Genomic DNA, 27,190 nt, shown 5'->3' with positions numbered 1-27,190 from the left:
GAGAGAGTGTGTGTGTGACAGGGATACCTCCCCCCCTCCCTCTCTGGTCTGAGGACCCCCTCTCCCTCCCTCCCTCCCTCCCTCCTGCCGAGTACCAGGTTTGCCCCACCTCCCTCCCTCCATTCCAGGGTCCCCCCTCCCTCACAGTTCCAGGGTCCCCCTCCCTCCCTTCCTCCGAGTTTCAGGGTCCCTCCCTCCCTCATAGTTCCAGGATCCCTCCTCCCTCCCTTCCTCCCAGTTCCAGGGTTGTCGTCCCTCCCTTCCTCCCTTCCAGTTCCAAGCCCCCTCCCTCCGATGTTTAAAAGTCATCTTCACTTACCAAATCAGGGTTACAGCGGCGGGCAGCAGCGATAAAATGCGTGCAGGCTCGGCCCTTCTCTCTCTTTCTCAGCTGTGGTCCTGCCCTTGCAGAAACAGAAAATGAGGGCGGGACCACAGCTGAGAGAGAGAGAAGGGCCAAGCCTGCATGCGTTACCGTAGCTGCCGTAACCCTGACTTGGTAAGTGAAGGTGACTTTTAAATATCGGAGGGAGGGGGCCTGGAACTGGAAGGGAGGGAGGGAGGAAGGGAGGGACGATGACCCTGGAACTGGGAGGGAGGGGGACCCTGGAACTGTTAGGGAGGGAGGAGGTTGGGAGTGGGGACCCTGGAACTGGGAGGGAGGGACCCTGAAACTCTGCCTGGCAACTATGCTGCGTCCCCTTCCCTCTCAGTGTTCAGCCCTCGACGTCATATTGTTATGATGCGAGGTTGGGACAGTGAAACAGATGGTTACAGGCAGCACGAATGACGAACCCTTCAGTGCCATGGGGAGTCAGCTTCAGAACGTTGGAGTGGGAAATTATTATATAGGATATGCATGTATATCCATACGCATGTAAAATGCCACATAAAATTACCTCTGCATAAAAGTATGCATGGTTGCAAGAATGTATATAATTTTATGTGATTTGGGTGTAGGCATGTTTAGGGGTAGATTTTGAGTGAGATATGGGAGGAAATATGCTCCCTAGACTGTGTAAATGTTCACAGATTCATTTAGTTGTGATGTTTACAGTTTACACAGGGCAAAAGACACATGGAGGAGCATTTTCGAAAGGGACGTCCAAACAAGATGGACATCTATCTTTCGTTTCGAAAATACCGTCAGGGACATCCAAATCCTTAAATTTGGACATCCCTAGATTTGGTCGTCCCTAGACATGGACATTTCTGACTTTCAGCGATTTTTGAAACCAAAGACATCCATGTCAAAAACAGCCAAATGCAAGCCATTGGGTCGTGGGAGGAGTCAGCATTTCTAGTGCACTTGTCCCCCTGACATGCTAGGAGAAAAACTGGGCACCCTAGGGGGCACTGCAATGGACTTCATAAATTGCTCCCAGGAACATAGCTCCCTTACCTTGTGTGCTGAGCCCCCCAACCCCCCCCAAAACCCACTACCCACAACTGTACCCTACTACCATAGCCCTTATGGGTGAAGGGGGGCACCTATATATGGGTACAGTGGGTTTGTGGTGGGTTTTGGAGAGCTTGCTGTTTCCTCCACAAATGTAACAGGTAGAGGAGTACAGGCCTGGGTCCACCTGTCTGAAGTGCACTGCAGTACCCACTAAAACTGCTCCAGGGACCTGCATGCGCTGTCATCGACCTGAGTATGACATCTGAGGCTGGCATAGAGGCTGGCAATCAATATTTTTAAAGATGCCTTTTGAGGGTGGGAGGGGGCTAGTGACCACTAGGGGAGTAATGGGAGGTCATCCCCGAATCTCTCTGGTGCTCATCTGGTCATTTCAGGCACCTTTGTGTGCTTTAGTCGAAAGAAAAACAGGTCCGGGTGAAAACGTCCAAGTGTTTGTCAGGGACGTCCTTGTTATTTTTTGATTATGGGTCAAAGACGTCCAAGTGTTAGGCATGCCCAAGTCCTGCCTTTGCTATGCCTTCGACACGCCCCCTTGAACTTTGGCCGTCCTTGCAATGGAGTGCAGTTGGGGACGTCCTAAATCGGGTTTCGATTATATCGATTTGGACATCCTTGGGAGAAGGACGTCCATCTTCCAAATGGATGCTTCTAAAGTTAGGCATGACTCCCGGGTGTAAGTGCTATTCTATAAACTGCACCTAACTATAAGCATGGCTTATAGAATATTGCTTTTTCAGCATTGATTTTTTTAGGCAGCATATATAGAATCTAGCCCCTAGTGTTGAAGTTCCAGAATCTGCCTATGTGTATGCCTACTACTTTGCTATATTAATTGAAAGGCAATATAGCAAGCAGAAATAAATATAAACCTATTTGTAAATATGTGGTATGTAAGATACATGTGAATTTACAGAATAGCTTATATGGAATGTTGGCATTTACAAATGTTCAATAATAATAAAGAGGATGAAAGAGTTGAATATAACACTAATCCTGAAAATGCTCTCCCATATAATAAGCATAGAGTATTTTCCAAACTTCAAATACTGCTTGTGGAGTACGGAAAAACTTGAAAGGGAAAAAACCCACCGTACCCTCACCTCTACCCATTGCACACACTTATAGGGTGAAAAGGACTTTAACAGGGTAACCTCTTATCACAGACATTAAAAAAAACCTTTTCAAAAACATTATTAAAACTCCACTTGCATACAATTTCTGGATCAGTATTTAAGCATGACAAAAAACGAGAAAGAGTCTGATGACTTAATTTTCACAAAAATGAAGTGCTTATCCACTTTCATAAATCACAATGACTGTGGCCAGTGTTTCACTATAAAGCTGTCTCAAGGCATGACCAAACTTCAGCGTTTCCAAGCACAACTGTTTTCCTTGTGAAGATTTTTTTGTACTTCACGAGTAATATTTGAAGTTTGAAAAGTACTTTAGGCTGCTTATATGGGCGAATATTTTGAGGTTAATGTTGCCATTTTTATACATATGTGCACACATATACCATTATTCTAATGAAATACATGTGTAATCAGCACATTCCTGTTCACATTTACTTTATAAAATTACCCTGTAAATACCTCTTTCAAATGAACAGTTAAGCAGAGTCAGCACTCTGGAAGATTCTACTTACAGATTTTCATTATTAGAATGAAGCCAAAGTACCTATTCTAAATTATTCCATTCTACCATAGCAGCATAGAAGACAACTCAATATTAACTGTACAAAGAACGTGCCTAGCATTTAGCCAATCATCTATTTATCCCAACTGACTTTGTACCACCCGTCTTGTCCCCATCTATTTATCTGCACTTGGCTCCTCGGTTAAACGGCAAGCTGTGTTGTAGAAAAGCATTAACATCAAATCGATGTAATTTGAATGTTCTAATGGGTGCTTATTTCATTAGTATTTTATTGACATCATATTATATCTGCCTAGTATGCGGCAGCAGCCAAAACAGAAAACAGTATGTTAGGAATTATTAGGAAAGGGATGCAAAATAAGACCATGAGATCTTCCCAGGTATTTGTGACCTGGATTGGCCACTGTTGGAAACAGGATGCTGGGCTTGATGGACCTTTGGTCTTTCACAGTATGGCAATACCTATGTACTTATGTAGTTATAATGTCTCTGTATCACTCCATGCTGCAACCTCACCTTGAGTATTGCGTTCAATTCTGGTCACTGTATCTCAAAAATGATATAGCAGAATTTAGAAAAGGATCAAAGGAAAGCAACTGAAATGATAAAGGGGATGGAACTCCTCCCGTATAAGGAAAGGCTAAAGAGGTTAGGCTCTTCAGCTTCGAAAAGAGACATCTGAGGGGGAATGTGATTGAGGTCTTTAAAATCCTGAGTGGTGTAGAATACGTAGAAATGAATCGATTTTTCAAAGTACAAAGACCAGGGGGCACTCAATGAAATTACATGGAAATACATTTAACACCAATAGGAGAAAATATTTTTTCACTCAAAGAATAGTTAAGCTGTGGAACTTGCTGCCAGATGATGTGGTAACAGCAGTTAGCGTATTTGAGTTTAAAAAAAGGTTTAGACAAGTTCCTGGAGGAAAACATCTATAGTCTGTAATTGAGATGGACATGGGGGAAGCCACTGCTTGCCCCTGGATTGGTAGCATGGAATTTTGCTACTAATTTGAATTCTGCCAGGTACGTGTTACCTGGATTGGTCACCATTGGAAGCAAGATACTGGGCTAGACAGACCATTGGTCTGACCCAGAATGTTATTCTTATGTTCTTATATCTCTGTTATTTGAATTTCAGTGCAGTGAAATGTGTATATTTCTGATACTACTTTGTGGTAGTCCTATTATTAAGTTTTAATTTGCTGCTCTCAAGTTTACCTCATTTATTGTATTTATGTTTATATTTGACCATTTTTACTATTTTTTCACGGAGAGAGTAGTGGATGCTTGGAATGCCCTCCCGCGGGAGGTGGTGGAAACAAAAACGGTAACGGAATTTAGACATGCGTGGGATAAACATATAGGAATCCTGCTCAGAAGGAATGGATCCTAAGGAGCTTAGATGAGATTGGGTGGCAAAGCCGGTGGCGGGAGACGGAGATGGTGCTGGGCAGACTTATACGGTCTGTGCCAGAGCCGGTGGTGGGAGGCGGGACTGGTGGTTTGGAGGCGGAGATGGTGCTGGGCAGACTTATATGGTCTGTGCCAGAGCTGGTGGTGGGAGGCGGGACTGGTGGTTTGGAGGCGGGGATAGTGCTGGGCAGACTTATACGGTCTGTGCCAGAACCGGTGGTGGGAGGCGGGGCTGGTGGTTGGGAGGCGGGGATAGTGCTGGGCAGACTTATACGGTCTGTGCCCGGAAAACGACAGGTACAAATCAAGGTAAGGTATACACAAAAAGTAGCACATGTGAGTTTATCTTGTTGGGCAGACTGGATGGACCGTGCAGGTCTTTTTCTGCCGTCATCTACTATGTTACTATGTTATGTTGTTAATAAAACTGTAAGTTTTATGTTAAATTGTACCTGCTGTACTCTGCCTTGGGTGAATCTCTTCATAAAGGTAGTTAATAAACCCCTATAAATAAATAATAAATATATATTAAGCTTTGACAGCCCAATCACTGTCTGTAGGCTTTGTACCTGCAGGTGGTTAAATTTATGCATTGCTATTAATACTAATAATTTTCACCTGTCTATATATGAATCTTTATGTGTGAGACACATTATAATATAAGCTCCCACTGGGAGGTTCTATGATCTGTCCAAGGTTAGGTAGTAAGTTGTAGCAGTAACATATCAACTTGTGTCAACCTCTGTATCCTATTATTTTACTCACTCTACAGAACACTGCCATTTATCTTACAAGAAAAAAGAAAAGAAAAACAAATATAAGAGCCATTATAGCAGTATGATATCTTTAAGGATAGATATGACTCATTTATAAATTAAAAGAAATAAAAAGAAGATGGAACAGGTCAGTCCTAAATAATTTTGTAAACCGAAATGCAGACCTAAATTTCCTATAATGTCATAAAAGGATCTTCCCATAAATCTGAAAACAGCTGCAGATTAGGTATTTCTCCGTCAACAGTGTGTTTGACAGCACAGTTAAGGGAATAAACAGAAGCAGCGTTCTTTCAAGATGATTTGTTTTAAGAGCATTTCTATCAAATGTTGTTGAAACTTGCACTTCTCTCCACGATTGCTCTCTATTAAAGCACAGTGCCAGCTGTCAGGCTAATAATGGAACCCTTATTTGATTCCGTACATTTCATTCTGGAATAAGGGGACTTTCAAATAACTATAAACATACCATAGGTACAAGTAGTAGATAAACCAGTTCAGTAGAACACCTTTTATCCAAAGATTCATGTTCTGGAAACTCCCATTATCCAGAAGAAATCATAGTCCCTAGTCCATGAATGCATTTTCCAGTATAGCTTCAAAAATCTGGAATTTGTGCCGCTCAGAGACAACATAGGCCAGCACATTGGCCTCATTCTCTTCTTGCTCCCAAGGATCCTGATTTATCTAGACAAAAGTCCAGATGTGAAAATAAAGATGTGTGTGATATCCATTCATCAGCATGTGCTGCTCATCTTGCTCTTGTTTTTGCTACTTCATTGCCACTCAGGTGTGCCTCCCTAACTCAGCCAAAGGATCAAGGAGTCAAGGTTGTTTCCTGGACTCCTAATTTCAAGACCAGGCTCTTTGGTCTTCTACTATGTTTTTGGAAAAAGTATCCAGTACCTCATAGTAATGGTGCCACCTTGCTTATAAGTAAGCCACCATGCTGTATATATAGGGGCTCATTTTCAAAACACAAAAAAGTCCAAAAAAGGTCATAAGGTGGCAGAAAGACATTTTTCTCTCAAAAACATCCAAATTGAAGTTTTCAACACCTCAGTTTTAGACATTTTGCAACACAGCTCATCCAAACTTCAAAGAGACGCAATAGGGGCATGTTTTGGGTGGGACCTGGGCAGGACACAGGCGGCCCCTAAAGATAGACCTTTTTCTTCAATAATGAAACAAAATGAAAATGTCTAGGCCTAAAATTAAGATATTTTTTGACTAGACCTGTTTCAATCATAACTAAGTGACCAAAAGGTACCCTAAATGACCACTGGAAGGATTAAGGCATAACCCTCCTTACTCCCCCAGTGGTTGATGACCCCCCCCCCCAGCCCCCTAAGATGTGATAGTGATAGTAAATAGCAGGTTCCATGACAGCTTTACATATGATGGCTATTCCTATTACAGCAAAGCAGGTCCCAGGAGTAGCCTAGTGGTCAGTGCAGTGGACTGTAGAAAAGGGGACCCAGGCCCACATTGCATTCTAACTAATACACTTATGATGGAAAGTGTGAGCTCTCGAAAGTACACTAAATACCTACTGTACCTACATATAGATCAGTGTTTCCCAAGTTGGTCCTGGAGTACCCCCTTTCCAGTCAGGGTTTCAAGATATCCACAATATGTGCATGAAAGAGATTTGCATACAATGGAGACAGTGTATGCAAATCAATCTCATGCATATTCATTGTGGATATACTGAAAACCTGACTGGCAAGGAGGTACTCCACTGTACACCACTATAATAGCTCTCAAGCTTGCAGGTGTCACCTATATCAATGTTTCCCAAAACAGTCCTTGAGAGCTATTATAGTGGTGTACAGTGAGGTACAGTAGATATTTTTCTGCTCCTGGAGGACTCACCATACAATATGAGATGTATACCTGGGACCTTTTATGTGAAGTTCACTGCAGTGCCCTCATGGCTGCTGTATTCCTCTGCCGGGATGCCTGTGTGGTCAGCATGCCAAGAACCATGGTCCCCAGACATCCCAATGGCTGGTTTTGGGGCATTTTTCTCTTGGATGTTTTATTTTCCAAAATAGTCCCAAAAGAGAAACACAATGAGCAGAAAACATCTAACCAGAAACCAAAAAGATAGATGTTTTTCAGTTTCCAAAATGGCTATGTTGACCACTCAGTTTTGGGACATTTCTAGCAATACATCCAAAATTGGACTTAGACATTTTATTGAAAATGCCCCTCCACATATGTAAACCGCTTTTATTGTACTATAGAAAGGTGATACATCAAATCCTTTCCCCTATTCCCACCTTCCCCCCTCTTCACTTTCTGCTGAGAAATTTGTGGTTGAGGTTAGGGTTCTTCAGCTTGGAAAAGAGATGGCTGAGGGGAGATATGAATTATTTTTTTACTCTTTCAAAAAGTACAAAAATGAGGGGACACTCAATGAAGGTACATGGAAATACTTTTAAAATAAATAAGAAGAAATATTTTTCACTCAACGAATAGTTAAGCACTAGAACTCATTACAAGAGGATACGGTAAAAGCAGTTAGCATATCTGAGTTTAAAAAAGGGACAGGTTCCGGGAGGAAAAGTATATAGTCTCTTTTTGAGATATCCATGGGGAAGCCACTGTTTGCCCTGGGATTTGGTAGCATGGAATGTTGCTACTATTTGGGTTTCTACCAGATACTTGTGACCTGGATTGGCCACTATTGGAAACAGGAAACTAAACTAGATGGACCATTGGTATGACCCAGTATAGTTATAGTCATTCACTCTCACCAAGTGACCATTGACCCATCTAACAAGATAATTGTTTTGTTGTGATAAAATAAGTGATATGATTAAAGGTGCAGAAAGATTAGTAAAATGGCTATGGCTACTGTGCTATTTTTGAATTGCTAGCCCTAAAAAGTCTTCTGCTTCAGTAAGTGACAATGGAAGATTCCTCGTGCTATGGATGTGTATAGCAGTATACCATTGCACTAATCAATCACACATATCTTATATTGCAGCTACCACCCTTAAAGTCACACTATCCACCAGTTTGCAGTCCTCACACATGCACTATCTTAGTTTTGATGCAGACGTTTAGACTTTCCTCACATGCAGCCTCTCAAGTCTTTACTCAATAAGCAGTTTTTCTTTAAGCAGCCATTGTCTTTCTGTTTCTCTTCTTAGTTTACAGAGGAATACCCATTATCTTAAAAAAAAAATCCAGCATCCTGGCCACTGGAGCCTGGTCATTTCAGATAAAAATGTTTTACTGTATAAAAAAGTTCATAGTGTTCCTTGAAAATGTAAGTTTCTGTGCTACTGTGGAGAATATCTTTTCTGTAAGGAAAGGTACTGTGTATCCCGCCTGGCACTTAGTCTTTTCTAACTCTTTTTCCTTCCCCCACCCCTTCCCACCAAACACCTGATAGGGTATTGGGAACGTTTGAGCCAGGGAGATCCTTAAGAGCTCTTACCATATCTGTAAATGCCTATGATGCACTTATTTACATGATTCCAGCAGTTCCAGGACACAAGGAGGGGCATAATCGAACGGGGCACCCAAGTTTTTCTGAGGGCGTCCTCGCAGGATGTCTGGTGAAGGGGCTGGGAAACCCGTATTATTGAAACAAGATGGGTGTCCATCTTTTCTTTCGATAATACGGTCAGGGATGCCCAGATCTCAACATTTAGGTCGACCTTAGAGATGGTCGTCCTTAGAGATGGTCGTCCCCGGTTTTCAGCGATAATGGAAACCGAGGACGCCCATCTCATAAACGACCAAATGCAAGCCCTTTGGTCATGGGGGGAGCCAGCATTCGTAGTGCACTGGTCCCCCTCACATGCCAGGACACGAACCAGGCAACCTAGGGGGCACTGCAGTGAACTTCACAAATTGCTCCCAGGTGCATAGCTCCCTTACCTTGGGTGCTGAGCCCTCCAACCCCCCCCCCCAAAAAAAAAAAATCCCCACTTCCCACAACTGTACAATACTACCATAGCCCTTACGGGTGAAGGGGGCACCTACATGTGGGTACAGTGGGTTTCTGGTGGGTTTTGAAGGGCTCACATTTACCACCACAAGTGTAACGTGGGGGAGATGGGCCTGGGTCCGCCTGCCTGAAGTGCACTGCACCCACTAAGACTCCTCCAGGGACCGGCATACTGCTGTCAGGGAGCTGGGTATGACATTTCAGGCTGGCAAAAAATATTTTAAAAGTTTTTTTTTAGGGTGGGAGGGGTTTAGTGACCACTGGGGGAGTAAGGGGAGGTCATCCCTGATTCCCTCCGGTGGTCATATGGTCAGTTTGGGCACCTTTTTGAGGCTTGGTCGCAAGAAAAAATGGACCAAGTAAAGTCAGCCAAGTGCTCATCAGGGACGTCCTTCTTTTTTCCATTATTGGCCGAGCACGCCCATGTGTTAAGCATGCCCCAGTCCCGCCTTCGCTGTGCTTCTGGGAACTTTGGTCATCCCTGCAATGGAAAGCAGTTGAGGGCGCCCAAAATCGACTTTCGATTATGCCGATTTGGGAGACCATGGGAGAAGGACGCCTATCTCCCAATTTGTGTCGATAGATGGGCACTCTTTTTTTTCGAAAATAAGCCTGATAGGGATCCTTTTACAAAGGCACGTCAAAAAGCGGCCTGCAGTAGTGTGGGCTCATGTATTGGACTCGCACTGGACCATTTCTCCACCGTGTCTGGAAAAAAGGGAGTTTATTGGGGATGGGAAATGGACATGTGTCAAAATAAAAACCAGCGCTTGTCTATTTATGGCCTGAACCCTTAACGCTACCCATTGACTTAGCGGTAAGGGCTCATGTGTTACCCGTGCAGTAACCATCCACCACACACCAACTGACGATTACCTCCGGGAAAATGATAGAAAATAGAAAATTATTTTGTACAGCAGGTTTTCAGCACATTCCTAACTCAGAATTACCAACAGGTGCACGTGCTAACTGGGCGGTAATGCCTATTTGATGTGCACTGCACGTGGGTAGGCCCTTATGCACCTTTGTAAAATGATCCCTTTGTGCAAAGTCTAGATATATTAGAAAGGGAAGTCTCATATCATATCATCCCGGACTTGTCAAATGCATACGGCTTTACCCTATAAAATTATTGGCAGAAGTCTAATATTCATTCCATAAATTCACAGCCAGAATAGAAACATCAGGTTTGTCCACGGAAGCTAAAAATACCTCTAATTGAGAGAAATGTTACTCCTGGTTGTCTTCAAGTTGTTATGATTGTTTTCAAAAGAGATATGATATATTTTACTTAAACCTAAGAGATTAAACCCATGAAATAACAGCATACTCACAAAGATTGCTTGAAAAGACAATTTTAGAGAGAATGTTGCAAAGTCCCAAACAGATGCCGAGTTTTGACATTGTTAATTAAAGTCTTCAACTACTCAAATCAATGGTTCCTAGCTAAGCATATGTTATAAGAAGTCTAAAGCCTTCCATAAAGCTTTATTCAAGATGCACTGCCCCATCATTGTTCACACTATTTTCATTTTATTGTCATATGTCCGAACCTTTATTAGGGTTATCAATGCGTTTTCCTCCATTAATAAAGTGAGGGGTGAAGGTTAGGTGGAACACTGTTTTAGGGCTCTGGCCATTCCGTCAGAACATTTCAGTTTAAGCCTACCTTATACTGGGTAGTCATGAATACCTAGTGGGTATTTTCCCAAAGTTCTAGACCCACCTAACTTGGCAGTTTTAATCTTTGCATAGAACTACTGGACATTGATAGAGCTCTGTAATTCTCCACAACTATCACTACATAGGGCCTTATCTTGATTATTTCCTAAGTTCTCTAAACAAAGCAGAGTCAATTTGGCCTGACTGAAGTTTGGAAACTGGCCTCCCACATTCAACACACCCAAAAGTCATTTTTGTCGTGCACTTCTATTATAATGCTTCTGTCTCTTATCAAAGTATAAGGGAAGAAAATAGCTAAAAGCAATTACATTACATTAAAAATGACAGTATATTTTACATATTATTATTATACATATAACTTTAACTGACACAATGACAAAGCAAATATGTTTCCTCATTAGATATTCCAGTGATAAAACGTGAATAGCCTATAAGAACAGATGGGTTTGGGGTCCCATGAGACTGTACAATGGCATGTTCACATCATCTAGGTAAAGAAGGGACCATGTAATAGCAATTAAAATGTTGCAGTGTTTTATGATAGTTACACTATGCATCTTATCATTATTTTATAACATTTCGACTGGCTTAAATATTACTGACATAGCCACCAGTAATGAAAGCCAACCTCATGTTAGGCAAAATCCCAATTGTCATTTATTTGCTCAAATCAATTACAAAAGTTTGTAAAGATGCTGACACAAAAGCAAGCCAATGTGTTAAACTGTCTCTCAAGTACTCCTTTGTGGAGCTCTCACCATGACTCTGGCTTGGCTCATTCTTGCTTTGCTGCTTAACAGGCAGAGCAAAGAGATTCACCAAGCCAATCCAAATACTATGGGAAGAAGGGAACCCATTTCCAAGATTTCTGCCTCCTGCTGTAACGTTGACGTCAAGAGCCAAAAGTGCCTGGATTGCTGTCTCTTTTATAGGCTGTGTCCTATAACAGAATGCATTCTATAGCAGGTGTGCGATCTGGCAGAAACCATCAAGGGAAAAGGACATGTACATGTAGTTAGGATATGCCACTTTCAATAATGATATAATTAAAGTAGAATTTTATACGATAATAACATGGAGCTAAAGTCATGGCAGAGGGTTATAGTTATAAGTCAATATTCATTCCCCTAGGTTAGTGTCTGCTTATGAAAAATAAATGATGGAAATATGGTAATTGCCTGACTTCTGTGGTTAGTAATAATTATTATGGAGTTGGTGGCAGCAACTTTAATCATTCAAATGCTGAAGCTGGCATTTAAATTATTACATACATTTTGGGCTGTTAGACTTGTAGTCAGCAGTGCAGAATGTATAGTAGTAAAGTCAGTGTTGCCATCACTATATACTTAATTTCAGCATACTAATTATCAGGCTGAAACTACAGCAAACATGTGGCTTATCTGGGTAGTGACTGAAAATCACTGTTGTCTGGAACATATTGTCACTGTGTTGTCGTTCTGCCCTCCTTCCACCCCCTTCACTATACAGACAGTGTCAGGCCAATTAAAAGGATTTTGGTCTGATAGTATCCATGCAGTGGCCTAAAATATAGATAGTGGACTAATTCATTCCTTGCCCAATTATGAACATATAAGGATGTTTGACTATTAGCCTATGTTTTCACCTTTGCTATTTGAGAGATCTGAAGGGTCTGATTTATTATGTTTTTCTCCATAGACCCAGAATGAGAGAAAAGCTTAGTGAATCAGGCCCCATTTATTTTATCTGTTTGACTCTGACAACAGAACAGGCAGTGTTATTCATTCACAAGCATGAAGGTTCTGTTCTTATATCCTGTTATATCTAGAGTCCTAAGTTGACATACTTACAATCTTGCGTAAATATCTATTAATTATTTTTGTTGAATGCAACATTAAAAGTTTCCTAAAAATACAGAACAAAAATTTGAAAGTAAAATAGATTTGACAAACTGTGGGGTCCTTTTACCATAGGAATATAATGGGCATCTTATTTAGTGTGTGCTAATCATTAATGCGTATGAAATCTGTTAGTGCACCTTAGTAAAAGGACCCTTATGTTAATGTGGTGTAATATAAATAATTTTTGAAAATTAAAAGCTGGAAAATAATAGGTTTGGTGGATGAAAGTCAAAAGGAAATGATTTATCAGTTATATATAATTTATTATTACCTTGGCAAGTATATCCTTTCTCTTCATAGCCAGTGTTGCATAAGCATTTCCCTATGGGCACTAGCCACTCCCCCTCTGTGCTGCAGTACATCCTGGGTGGATCTTCCTCTTTGGAGTGATTGACGCAAGAACCTCTTACTTCCACGAGAGACTGAGAGTCCATTGGTACTGTATCTGGGAACATCGCCAAATTCTTCACGGTGAAAGGACACTTTTTAAAGTACACGCGAACAGAAACTAAGGCAACACAAGCACCCACATCCTGAAAAGCCAAGTAAAAGCCTTTTTTGCTGACAGGTCCTACTTCTCTAACTTCTGTGTTGAGTTTTAAGATTCGATCCCCTAGGTCCATCTGAGTAAAACTTTCATCAGCAGCAATGGTATCAATCTTTGTAAACTGATGCTCTCTGAACTTGACCCCATGATCATCATCTGACTCCATGTAGTAGAGATTAAATGTTTCTTTGCAAGTGCCCATAACCAGAGGAATGCTATTACAGTCCCTCAAAGTAAACTTGAGCTCCACATAGATTTTCTGAGCTGAGTTACGTGGGATCCAATTTGTCCTTAGCCAGTTGTTCTGGCTCTGGTCCATGACATTGCATACTTGATATGTTCTGATTGGCGTGTAATGCTCATCAACTCCACTGATCTCTTCCCACTGAAAGAAAATAAACATTAATGATGATGTAATGGAAGTAACAATAATCAAAATTAGAGTAGCATTTGATAGCTTGAGCCCTTCCAAATAACAATCTGATAACTTTAACTACATGAAAGATCTGGACAAAAAACAAACTCAGACAGAGAGGGATCATAGGAATTCCAACACATCACTAATTACTCGATAATCTGTCTGCCTTCTGATTTATTGAATTGATTATATCCATTATGTTACACGTGTTCTTTATGTAACCAATTGTTTATCTAATCTTGATTGGCGCTTGTTATGATGTATTATTGTAAGCCACATTGAGTCTACAAATAGGTGGAAAAATGTGGGATACAAATGCAACAAATAAATAATAAACGGACAAGTCAAAACTTAGAAGCCACGTAAAAAAGATTGATCTTGACTGTTCACCATTCTTTACCTCAAAAGATGAATAAATGTACAGTCTAAAATAAAACTTTTGTTGGATAACTATACTTCTCTTCTTAATCTTTCACAATAAACAATGCAGAAGTAGAAAGAAAATATACCTTCATACTTTATACTACTGAGTTCATCAGAATAATGTCAAATCAGGGGTACCAACAAAAACATTTTCATGTAATTTGGTTTCTATTAAAAGAAAACAAAGTAATCGAGTTTCTCTCCTTTTGATCCAATCTATGCTTTATTTTATAAGAGATATGTGTTTACATTTTTCTGAGAGTTCTTATGGGCTATTGTGGTGTCAGATTATGGTCCCAGTATGCAGTACAGCTATGGTGTCACCACAGAGAACTGTAAATATTATTCAGTTATAGCATTTGGATTCTTATCATATATAATCTTCTGATTCATAGTTTGCCAAGTCAGCCCAGTGATAAAAAGTGGCTCCTGTCAGCCAATAACAATAAAGCCCATGTGAGAAAAGACTAGGTTGAGCAATATAACATGAAGAGCCAGTGAGATAATTTCAGCACTTGTAAATAGAGCAGAGGCAGGAAAAGAATATGAGGAAAAAAAGTCCCAAAGAAAAGGAGGAGAAATAACAAGAGAAATTAAAGAAACGAAAAGAAAAATGAAGATGGTTTTGACAGGTAACAATGGGATCATCAATATGATGATAGTAAAAGAGAAGGGAAGGGATGTAGACAATGGTATTTGGAAAGCAAAGAGCAAGATAATAAACCAAAAAATTAAGAATGGTTTTGATTCTATTTAAGGTGTTAATTTTAATTTACTTAAAAAATAATAAAGGAAACACAATGTAGACTTTTAAGAAAATCTGTCCTATATATTTTCCTCCTTCGATATCCTTTTTCTCCATGAGGATATAGGGCCTATTCAGATCTTCCCAGATATCAAGAATTTCTATTCTGCAATGATTGATTTTCTCAAAGATTTCAATAAATATAAAGAAGAAAATGTTGAGGTGGAGAAGTTTGAGCCAAATATAAAATGTGGTGACGTTTATTCCATTGCTAGTGCTATAATTCTACATCATCTTCCACCATGTGCTTCCAAACAGGCATATGAAATGCCCAAAAATTGCATCAGTAAACACTTCCTAATCTAGGTGACAACTGTTATTGAATTATTCTTCCAGAGACTGAATTACCTCTAATACTGTGCCTTTAAATCTATCCTATTGGTGCAGAATTCAGTTTGAAAAGTGTTCACAACAGAGAACATTTACAAAGAAATCAGGCAAGACTAGAAGACTGACCATGAGAGAGGTACTATTGAGACTGGTTGCAAATGGGATATGCACAATCATTCTAGCGAGACCTTCTTCTATGGCATCAAACAAATTTATTAGCATCTTCTTCCTTTATTTGACAAACTTATCCTCATTAATGTATAATTCCACAGAGAAATTGGAGAATCTTGACTGTGAGAAGTGCCCAGTACATGCACAACTTCTTCTAAGACTGAGATTTGCATAAACAATGTCAAAAAAGTTTTTCTTAAATCACAGAAGAATAGCAAGAATGATGTGCAAGCTTCAACACCAGCCTTGGAACAAATGTTTTGTGAAACTTTACATACATAACATTGTAAATCATGGCAAAAAAAAGATTATCTGGCCCAATCTACCCAATTACTCTGTCCGCACTGATTAGAATATTTGGAGGGGCATTTTCGATATGACGTCAAAATCCGACTGGACGTTTTGCTAAAAACGTACAAAAATCAAGCAGTGAACATGGCCATTTTCGAACCTTTAAAATGTCTATTTTTTTGTTTCAAAAATGGACATTTAGGTCACTTTTTGTGGCTTAGTCATTATTAAAATAGGTTTAAACCAAAACATCCAACCTTTAGCCCTGGACATTTTTGTTTTGTCCAAGAAAACAGGTAGACAGGTGGCTTCTCTCTTGAAAAGCAGCAGCAGCAGCAGCAATAACAGCATGATGTGCTGATTTACAAGAGAGAAGCTGTTTTAAGCCCAGTAGGTGAGATTATTTAAGCCCTCGCAAATAGAGCAGAGAGGGCAAAATTTGGCCATGTCAGGCTGACGATTACTTATATTTTTTCATATGGTGAATACATTTGCTTTTTATGGAATTTTTGTGGCAATTTGCTTTCTTTTTTGTTCTATGCTTGTTTTTGTTTGGTTCCATTATGATAGAAAAACATCCAAGTTTTAGGAACACCCAAATCCCACCCTTGACACCCTCCCCCCCCCCCCCAAAAAAAAAAACACTCCCTTGTGATTTGGATGTACTGCAGATGAACAGCATAGAAAAACGTCTAAAAAATGTGTTTCGAGAATAGCGATTTGGACATTTTTACAAGAAATACATCTACGTTATTCTCTTTTGAAAATGAGCCCTCTCAGGTACTTGGCCACTGTTGGAGACAGGGGGTTGGATTTATTTGACCTTTAATTTGACTCAGTATGATGCATCTTATGTTCTCTCAAATGCATTCATAAAGTATGACAACCTTATAAGATTTCTCCTTATCCAGAATAGTTTTATTGATTTGTACCTTTGATAGAGCTCTTTAGCTTGGAGAAAACCTATAATGAGAGGAGATATGATAGAATTTATAAAATCTTGAATGGGGCAGAATGAATTACAGGGGGTGGAGTTTCAAAATGGTGGCAGCTTGTTGAAGCACACTAGGAGGTCCTGCAGTTTTTTTGATTTTTTTTCCTTTTCCTTGCCTTAAGACTCCTAAATGCTATGGTAGGATTCCTGCCTACCCAGCTGCAGAACATCTGTGGGGTCAGCTTAGCAACCTTGAAAACATATCTTTTCAGAAAAGTTTTCAACATTGTATAATTTAGATCTGAAGACTTTGCTTTGCAATCCAGTCGTTGATTTTTTTTCTCCCACCCCTGAAATTGTTTTGTCATTTTGTTTGTCCATTTTCTCTCTGTTCTCTTCCTTCCTTTTGTCATAATTAGGGTTGATTATTTCCTACCCCTTGTTCCCCCTCTTTATAATCATAAAATTGTAACCTAGTTGGTTCCACTATTCTCTCTTTTTTGTATACTCTTTTTACTTGTATTATCTTCTATAAACCACTTAGATTTTGTGATTTGTGGCATATTAAATAAAGTTAAATCATGAACCTTGAATATCAAGCAATATGCCCAGCCTCTCCCATTGACTCCCTGGGCTATCCTTTGCTATGGCTACCATTGGTGAAGTACCGACACTGCTGGAAGGAGGAGGCAGCTCCAGTCCAAGTTCTCACTCATCTCTCATTCCCTCTTTGATGTCCCCAAAAGTAGTAGTGGTGGGGAAAGAAAAACAAACAGCGCTGAGAGAACTGGCTAATCCCTAAGGAGGTGATGCAGTCACTTAGTGGCTGGAAGTGGGAGGAGGTAGCTCAACATTGGAAATTGTGGTTGCTAACATGGAGAGTGTGACTCAAAAGTCCTCTGTTACCCCAGGTATGCTGCCATCAATGTCGGATGTGGAAGTCTCTTTGCAATTTGGCTGATGTTGGTTAAAATGGATTCCTTGATTTCCAAATGTTCTTTGGATTTATCTTTGATAATAAGAACTGTGGGTAACTATCTTAGAAGCAAGAAATTTTGGCAGTTGAAAAGAAGGTTGGATGCTGAGCATAAGCCTTTATGGTTCAGTTTTCTAGCTCTGTATTTTCACAGTCCTGTGAAGCTATAGTTTCTGGGCCCTCTAATTCCATGGATTCCTCTCCTGCCTCCCCAGAGTGACAGTGGTTTCAAAGTCCATGGGTTGTGGACGGCTCTTCTCTTCCTCCTAATGGGTAATTCCATTAAATCTGACTAGGTAACAAGGGTTTTTCCTGATCGCTCTTCTCTTCCCCTGGCTGCCTAGCAAACCCTTCCTCAAGGACTGAAGATGCCCCCTGTTGGCTACCAGCTTAACTGTAGCAGGTTTTCCTGTTTTGTCCCTTATCTTTAAGGGGGAATGGTGTTTTAGAGGACATTTAGGTGGTCACCCTGCAAAAGTCCACCCTACTCCTTGCTCACAATCTGTAGTTTTTTTTTAATTTATGTAAAGTCAGCCTTCTAAAATGACCCCCCCCCCCCAAACATTATGCTGTACACTTCTTCCTTCCAAAGAGAAAATGTACATGTGATGGTAAGATTATGCATGTCAAATATCTCAGCAAAATTTTAGCTCTTTTTCTCAGAAACCTTTGGAATAAAATGTAAAAACACAATGTGATTCAAGGAAATGCTCATCTCTCAACGTGTGAAACTAACAAATTAGCATTTAGAATATATTAAGGAAAGTGAGAACAGTGCTGCTTAGTAATTTGAGGAATCAGGGTTAATCAACTGAAGAAGATAACACCAGAAGGCGAGTGGGGAAGGGACTCTATCTATCCCACATGTGCATACTCCTTTAAAATGCCAACACGTTCACTGCAGGGATGTATCATGGGAACCATTTTCCTTATAGCCACTCACAGTAAGGCCGTTTTATGGGAAGAATTACTAATTTAGCCAACCCATTTGCTACATTTCAATATCATGAAAGTATTTAAAACATCAGGAAGTCATAATCGAACTCTGTTTTTGCAAAATGCTTATTACTATATAGGAGCAAAGCAATTTTCAAAGCCATTGATCAGGAGAAATAGGCATTCAACTAGATAAATTGGCCTGGCTGAAAACTCTACTTTTATTCCATCAAAAAATATGGACATGCTTTCACATCATGTGCATGTGCTCCCAAGGAGTCTTAAAAAGAGGTGTTCCCAAGAGTGTGTAGTTTCTATTGGAAATTAGCTAAAAGATACAAGCATGCTTATATTGAGGGGCATAATCGAACGCGAACGCCCATCTCCATGGGCATCTATGTCCGAAAACGGGTACGTGAAGAGGTGGGACAGACCGTATTATCGAAAAAGATTGGCGTCCATCTTTCGTTTTGAAAATACGGTTTGGACGGACCAAATATATAGTAACATAGTAGATGATGGCAGAAAAAGACCTGCACGGTCCATCCAGTCTGCCCAACAAGATAAACTCATATGTGCTACTTTTTGTGTATACCTTACCTTGATTTGTACCTGTCCTTTTCAGGGCACAGACCGTATAAGTCTGCCCAGCACTATCCCCGCTTCCCAACCACCAGCCCCGCCTCCCACCACCGGTTCTGGCACAGACCGTATAAGTCTGCCCAGCACTATCCCCGCCTCCCACCACCGGCTCTGGCACAGACCGTATAAGTCTGCCCAGCACCATCCCTGCCTCCCGCCACCGGCTTTGCCACCCAATCTCGGCTAAGCTCCTTAGGATCCATTCCTTCTGAACAGGATTCCTTTATGTTTATCCCATGCATGTTTGAATTTCGTTACCATTTTCATTTCCACCACCTCCCATGGGAGGGCATTCCAATCATCCACTGCTCTCTCTGTGAAAAAATACTTCCTGACATTTTTCTTGAGTCTGCCCCCCTTCAATCTCATTTCATGTCCTCTCGTTCTACCGCCTTCGCATCTCCGGAAAAGGTTAATTTGCGGATTAATACCTTTCAAATATTTGAACGTCTGTATCATATCACCCCTGTTTCTCCTTTCCTCCAGAGTATACATTTTCATGTCAGCAAGTCTCTCCTCATACGTCTTGTAACGCAAATCCCTTACCATTCTCGTAGCTTTTCTTTGCACCGCTTCAATTCTTTTTACATTCTTAGCAAGATACGGCCTCCGAAACTGAACACAATACTCTAGGTAGGGCCTCACCAACGATTTATACAGGGGCATCAACACCCCCTTTCTTCTGCTGGTCACACCTCTCTCTATACAGCCTAACAACCTTCTAGCTACGGCCACCGCCTTGTCACACTGTTTCGTTGCCTTCAAATTCTCAGATACTATCACCGCAAGATCCCTCTCCCCGTCGGTACCTATCAGACTCTCCCTGCCTAACACATACGTCTCCCGTGGATTTCTATTCCCTAAGTGCATCACTTTGCATTTCTTTGCATTGAAGTTTAATTGCCAAACCCTAGACCATTCTTCTACCCTCCGTAGGTCCTTTTTCATGTTTTCCACTCCCTCCGGGGTGTCCACTCTGTTACAGATCTTAGTATCATGGATTTGGTCCCTTCTGAGATGGGTGTTTTTTATTTTTTACGATAATGGAAACTAAAAACGCCCAGCTCAGAAATGTCCCAATCCAAGCCATTTGGTCGTGGGAGGGACAAATGTACAACACTACCATAGCTCTTAGGGGTGAAGGAGGCAACTACATGTGGCTACAGTGGGTTTTAGAGGCCTCCCATTTACCCCCACAAGTGTTATAGGTAGGGAGGGATGGGCCTGGGTCTGCCTGCCTGAAGTGCACTGCAGTACCCATTAAAAGTGCTCCAGGGACAAGACTTGTTGCTGGTGTATACCCTTGGCACAGCAGTTGACACCTGAAGACTAATCTCGCTGAAAACTTTCTTTATTTGAATAAGCACGTTTACTCACAGTTAACTGCAGATCAGAGGTTGTGCCCCACTGGCAATGAGTCTCACTGGTACTGAGATTAGCAGTAGGTCCGAGCTGGCAGAATGGTGTACAATGCCCTCTTTCAGCAACATTCAAGGTAAGAACTAAGTGCTGTAACGTGGCTAACACATGAAAGGGATCTAAAAGTGTCGTACACAAATGGCCACTACCTCATGGACTACCGGAAACAAAACAGGGCACACTCTGACCCAGTAAGCAGAGGGAAAAGCACCATGGGAGTAGAGCCTACCAACTACCAACATCGTGAGCATTTAACACAAGCTAGTGGAATCACGAAGCCCAATACCCTACACCCACCACAATACATTGCTGATGTGACTCTGCAGTGCCCTTAATAGAAAAGGTGTCACACTCACCCGAGACCCACATCAGAACCAGGGAAAGGCTGTCAGAGGATAGAACACATTCTGCTGTCATGGAGGTGGGTACGGCATTTGAGGCTGGCATACAGGCTGGGGAAAAAAGTTTGTAAAGTGGGTTTTTTTTGGTGGGGGAGGTTAGTGACCATTGGGGGAGTCAGGGGAGGTCATCCCCGATTCCCTTTGGTGGTCATCTGGTCAGTTGGGGCACTTTTTTGGGACTTGGACCTGAAAAAAAGGGTCCAAATAAAGTGGACCAAATTATCGTCAAAAACGCCCTTGTTTCTTTCTTTTTTTTTTTTTATTCAATTTAATCAAATTTATAAGATACATCTTGGTTGGAAAAGTATCATAGAAATAAAAATACAACAGAATAAATCATCTTTCAATTAGGTAAACAATGATACTCAAGTCCATAAATTGGGGATCCAAAATTCAGGAATTCAAGGGGAGCAAAAAAATAAGGAAAATAATAAGGCTAACACAGACTCTACTGAGAAGAGTTAATTATTCCATTAGCGCTTATCCTTTTTCACTGAGGCTATAAGAGCAGACATATGAATTGGTTCTGTAAATACATATTTCTTCTCATCAAGTCTCACTATGCACTTGCAGGGGTATCTTAAAAAAGGTACCCCCTAAGTGCAATATTTCAGGCTTAAGGAGCAAAAATTGTTTCCTCCGTCTACGTGTCTCCTTAGAGACATCAGGAAATAGCAAAATTTTATAACCTAAAAAGGGTTTATCTTTATTATGGAAAAATAGGCAGAAGATCCAATCTTTATCTGGCAAAAGTGCAACGTTGCTAATTCGGAGTCAGAAGTTTCAAGCAAAAGAAATACATCCAATGGACTTTCAAACTTTTGATCTGATTCTTTTCCTGGGACATAATAAGCCAAAGTAAACGGTGGTAAATTCTGCTCTGGTATGTTCAAAATATCTCGCAGATAGCGTTTTAACATATCAAGAGGAGCAACAGTCTTTATCATAGGAAAGTTAACAAATCTTAGATTATGATTTTTCATGTAATTGTCAAACATTTCCATTTTTTCTCTAAGATTTGTCAAATCATTTGTCATTAAGAGTTGAATCGTTTCCAATTTCACCATTCTTTGATCCATTTTTTCAGTTTTGTCATCCACAATTTTAATCTTTTCCTCTGTTTTTCGTAAGTCATTCTCTAATGTGTCTATTTTAGGTGCCATTTCATTAGTCTGTTTCAAAAACATTTGACCAAGGGTAGAAACTAAGTCCCATAGCTTGTCCAATGTGACCTCCCTTGGTTTAACTAGTAACTCCTTAGGTAATTCAAACCTTTCAGAAGCTTTCATCTGTTTGCTCTGCCCCTCGGCTCCTCTCTCCTCACTGCACGGCGGCGTCTCTCCCTTCTGAGATGGAAACGAGACCTCATCTTGAGGTTCTTCCGAGTCCACAATACCCTCGAAGGGAGACCCCGTCGGATCAACGAGAAAGGAGCTTGTGCCTACCGGCTGGGGGGGTAAAGTGCGCATGGCGGGGCTTAAGGTGACATCGAGGCCAGGAGAGCCCGATTCTTCCAAATTGCCGGATCTTCCTACTGACTGCATTCCGCTAGCATGAGAAACTCCTTGCGGTCTCCAAATACGGTCAAGTGGACCAGGTAAGGAGGGGATTGGCGGTGAGGTCCTAACCACTAACTTCCCTCGTCGTTTAGGCATCGTACTAACAATAGGATAGAGACTCGCAGCATCTCAGTAGAGTGCGGCCATCTTGGATCCCACTGCATGCTTTTGTTTCGATTATCAGCTAAAGACGCCCATCTCTCCTCGGCCGATAACCACACCCCAGTCCCACCTTCGCCACGCCTCCGACACGCCCCCGTGATCTTTGTTTGTTTGTCTCTCTGATGGACTGCAGTTGAGGACACCAAGAATCGGGTTTCGATTATACCGATTTGGGCATCCATGGGAAACGGACGCCCATCTTCCAATTTGGGTCGAAATATGGGCGTCTTTCTCTTTCGAAAATAAGCTGGTCTGTGGACTATCCAGACTTGCCCCCCAAACCAATAGTCCTGCAGAAGGAAGTGTAATTTCTGAAATCTAATCAACAAATGTGCATTAAGTTAGTTCAATAAAAACTTTTTAGTTGACTTTAAGGGGTGAATACATCAAGCAGCATTAGGGCCTTCATGCGAGCATTAGGGTGTTAACGTGTATTAAGGGAAATTAATGTGTGCTAAATGCTAAGAATCCCATTTAATACCTATGGGCTTCTTATCATTTAGAGCCTGTTAATTTCCCTACGTGAAGGCTCTAACGCTGCTTGATCAATTCCTCCCTAATTTCCATACATTCAAGCTAACACACTATCCCCTTAATTCTTAAAAAAATGACTAAAATTGTGTGTGCAGATTTCGGCACATACTCAATTTGTGCGCACAATTTAATTGAATAATGAGCTAATTAGCACCAATAAATGGCTTGTTAACCAATTATTGTCACTAATTAGAATTAATTTAACTATGCGCACATAAATTTAGGTGTGGGATCCTCATCGTGTGATTAATCGTGATTAAAAACTTGGAATACAATTAAATTCATTACTTACTCAGATTCCCCAAATCTACACAACCTTCAAGAGCTGCTTCTACTATTTGCGACAGATACGCTGCCTCTCTCCGTACACTGAGAAGGTAAATCTTATCCCAGTTGTGCATGCCCTGATAACATCAAAACTGGATTACTGCAATACACTGTACAATGGTCTGACTACAAAGGACCTGCACCAGCTCCAATTGATTCAGAATGCTGCAGAAAGACTCGTAGAAGGTTGCAAGCGACGTGACCACATCACACTATTTTTGCAAAAACTTCATTGGCTACCAGTACAATACAGAGCTAAATTTAAAACTCTGTGTCTGATCTTCAAGGTCCTTAAAGGAAATGGCCCTGAGTACCTGAAGATTAGGATAACCCTCTGTACACCACCAAGGACACTAAGGTCCTCTGAAGGACTATCACTAATCACACCCTCTCCAAAAGACATTTGACAATGTGATACCCGCAAGTGAACCTGCTCCAAAGTAGCCCCCACTTTCTGGAATGCACTGCCAGAAAGGCACTGCTTAATACAATACTATCTCTACTTCGGGAAGCAGGTGAAAGCTTTGTTCTTCAACCAGGCCTTTAATAGAAAAAGGAATTAACTTGTTATTCTCGCTCACACACACAAGGAGTAACACGGGCTGTACATACTGCAGCAGGACATGCTTATGCACTCTGACCCTAGCTGCGATAATATTTAACCATCCCTCTGACCTCATGTGCAACTTTCTTTAAATTAGTCACCTTACTTTCTAACTCTTCTTACTCTCTTACTTATCTATATGTTCCATCTTTGCTTATACCCTTCACTGTCAATTAAAATGTTCTATTACATATTGTGTTGACATTGTAAGTAGTATACTATGTTATATTATTTGAATATTTTTACTGCTGTAATTGCCTATTGTTCATGTTTGATTTATTCTTACTGTACACCGCCTTGAGTGAATTCCTTCAAAAATGCGGTAAATAAATCCTAATAAATAAACAAACAAATAAATAATGATTTAAATTTTTAATCTACCTGCAGCCACATTTTTAATTAGTTCTGTTAATTGTATTATGTTTCATTTTGAGTGTTTGGTTTTATTTACATTCTCATTTTATATTGGCCTCTGTTTACTAAGCCGCACTATAGGCATGCTAACTTTTTATATTCCTATGGTTGTCTCTAGCATTAGTGCAAGCTAATTTTTAGCGTGCACTAAAACGTTTGAGCGTCTACAGCGCGGATAAGTAAACAGAACCCATTGTTACTTGGGGATTTAATTCTTGCCTTGTCAGTACATTGAGGTGTAATCTAACTTTGCACCTGAGGCAATGTAAGGTTAAATGAGTTATTCAAGGTCATAAGGAGTTTCAGTGTATAGTTGCTAGTCATAGTTGCTTTAAAGCAGAGGCACAATGTTTTAATTAAAATTTTGAGGACAGAAAATATGTCCCTCACAAATTATAAAGCGGCATCATCTATGATTCAGTTATAGCACTGAACTTGGAATTCTTTAAGTGGGTTCAGATAAATTTTCATAGATATTCTTAAAATTGGTTCCTCAGATGCAAAGGATTTCACAAACATGTTCATCTTCTTGCAACTGCTTATTTAAAAAGGGAACAATAACATACAATTAGGTTAATAATGAAAAGGAATCTGCACTCTTGTTCTGCAACTCTAAAGATATAATATGAGGGTATGCACAGAAATTTCTAAGGGTGATTTGTGCAAGTGATAGCACCATCTGTATACGCAGGCAAACTTACACAAATAAAAAATGGAGGAGGAGAGCAGGAGCCAGGTGCAAAAAGCAATGGGGATCTCATCTCTTGCATTTTTGCATTTCCATATTTTCATACTGGTAGGGTATTTTTTTAATTACCATTTTAACATAAGAATTATTCTTCCAAACAAAAGCACACCATGTGGATTTTTCCAGACAAAAGCACACCAAATTGATGAGATGTTTTAATTTTTGGACCAACATATATCCTGTAGAGGCACTCTTTTATGGGCCTTTTGTGTGGGTGTAAAACCTCTGCAGCCAATCATACTACCCGTCTTCCCCAGTTACCTTTCCTCCATGTTCCCGCACCTCCTACTACTTCTCAAGCATTCCCATCTAACTCCTCCTTGCTATAATAAATGGGAGGGATAGGTGCCCACTCAGTCATGTTATGCACCTCCCACTCATTCATGTTATGTACATCCCGACTGAGACTGGGAGGTTATCAACATCTTTTTCTGATTCATTAAACCATTTCCCCATAATCACAGAACAAGTCCTTGTGAATCCAGCTATAAACAGAAAGAGTGATTCATTTTTGCAATGGTAAAGGAATAAAGAAAAAAAATGTAAGACAAATAAAGCTAGTTATAATTAGGTAAAAACAATAAGTTAAAAGACCTATCAGGAGGTTCCTCAGCTCGGCTGTATGATAAATATTTTATCAACTATATAGACAGATTCTAAACTGATCCTTTTTGAGCATATGCCTTAACCATTTTCCCTTAGAAAGTAACCAGGTAGTCAGCTCTCCAGCTGTCTTGGAAAAAGGCATATTATTTTATGGAGAACTGAGTCTCAAATCAACCATTTTACAAGCTGTGCTCTCATAATGGAGCTCATCTTCTACACAGTAAAATGTCTTCTGATTCATGAAAATGGGGTGATGGGGTGTTCTGATGTAAATATTTTAAGAAAATAATGATTGTGTACAGTGCATTACATATTTGTTAGGAACCATGTGTCAAATTCAATAAAGAGTTATCTGTGTTCAGTAAGGCTCACTATGTTTTACTTTGTGAAAATTCTTCGATAAAGAATAAGTCATTTGGAAATGCCTTTTCAGTACATTTTTTAGATTGTCATGTATACTTAACATTTTTTCTATTTGTATGTGATATGGGTATGTTTTTGTTCTTTTTTTATGTTTGAAATGTGATTTTATCTTCTTATTTTTCTGTAAAAGTATATAAAAGTATATACATAATTTTATCCTTATTTCTCAGTGCAAACATAGGGGTCCTTTTACTAAGCTATGCTAAAAAGTGGCCTGCAGTAGCCCCAGCGTGGGGGCTTTCCCACACACTGAGGTCACTTTTAGTGTGGCTGTAAAATGGACCAATTTTCCATTGTGTATATTAATGGCCATGTGAAAATTTTGACACTAAAAACAGAATCAGAAGCAGGCTTGACAAACAATGGGATTACCTAAAAGTGGGCCCTTTTACGAAGCTGCAGTATAAGGGGGCCTGTGCTGGCATCAGCGTATGTTTTTGACGCGTACCGAGACCCCCATTTACTGCAGTGGGTAAAAGGCAGGTCTTTGTTTTTTTTCAGGAAATGGCCACGCAGCAAGTGAAGCACTTGCTGCGTGGCCATTTTGGGGAGGGAGCACATACCACCACCCATTGAGGTGGCAGTAAGGGCTCCTGTGCTGTGACAGCGGTAACTGGGCAGTGCGCGGCACTGCCCATTTACCGCTGGAGACACACTAGTGCTACAAAAACAAAAATATTTTTGTAGCGCTGGATATTGCATGTGCTGGGGGTAGGAACT

General features: G+C 40.6%; 1 protein-coding gene across 2 annotated transcripts in view; it reads right to left on the bottom strand.

Moving 5' to 3' along the window:
- EPHA3 (EPH receptor A3) overlaps window positions 1–27,190 on the bottom strand; it is a 356,754-nt gene that overhangs the window by 210,512 nt on the left and 119,052 nt on the right. For both annotated transcript variants that reach the window (XM_030204248.1, XM_030204249.1), the window contains exon 3: window positions 13,072–13,732. In XM_030204248.1, coding sequence (XP_030060108.1) covers window positions 13,072–13,732 — 661 coding nt within the window. The remainder of the gene's footprint in view (window positions 1–13,071; window positions 13,733–27,190) is intronic.

Source organism: Microcaecilia unicolor, chromosome 5 (assembly GCF_901765095.1).
Source record: "Microcaecilia unicolor chromosome 5, aMicUni1.1, whole genome shotgun sequence".
Taxonomy (NCBI): domain Eukaryota; kingdom Metazoa; phylum Chordata; class Amphibia; order Gymnophiona; family Siphonopidae; genus Microcaecilia; species Microcaecilia unicolor.
The sequence above is the reverse complement of the archived record's forward strand: the minus strand, read 5'-3'. Positions and strand labels throughout refer to the sequence as shown.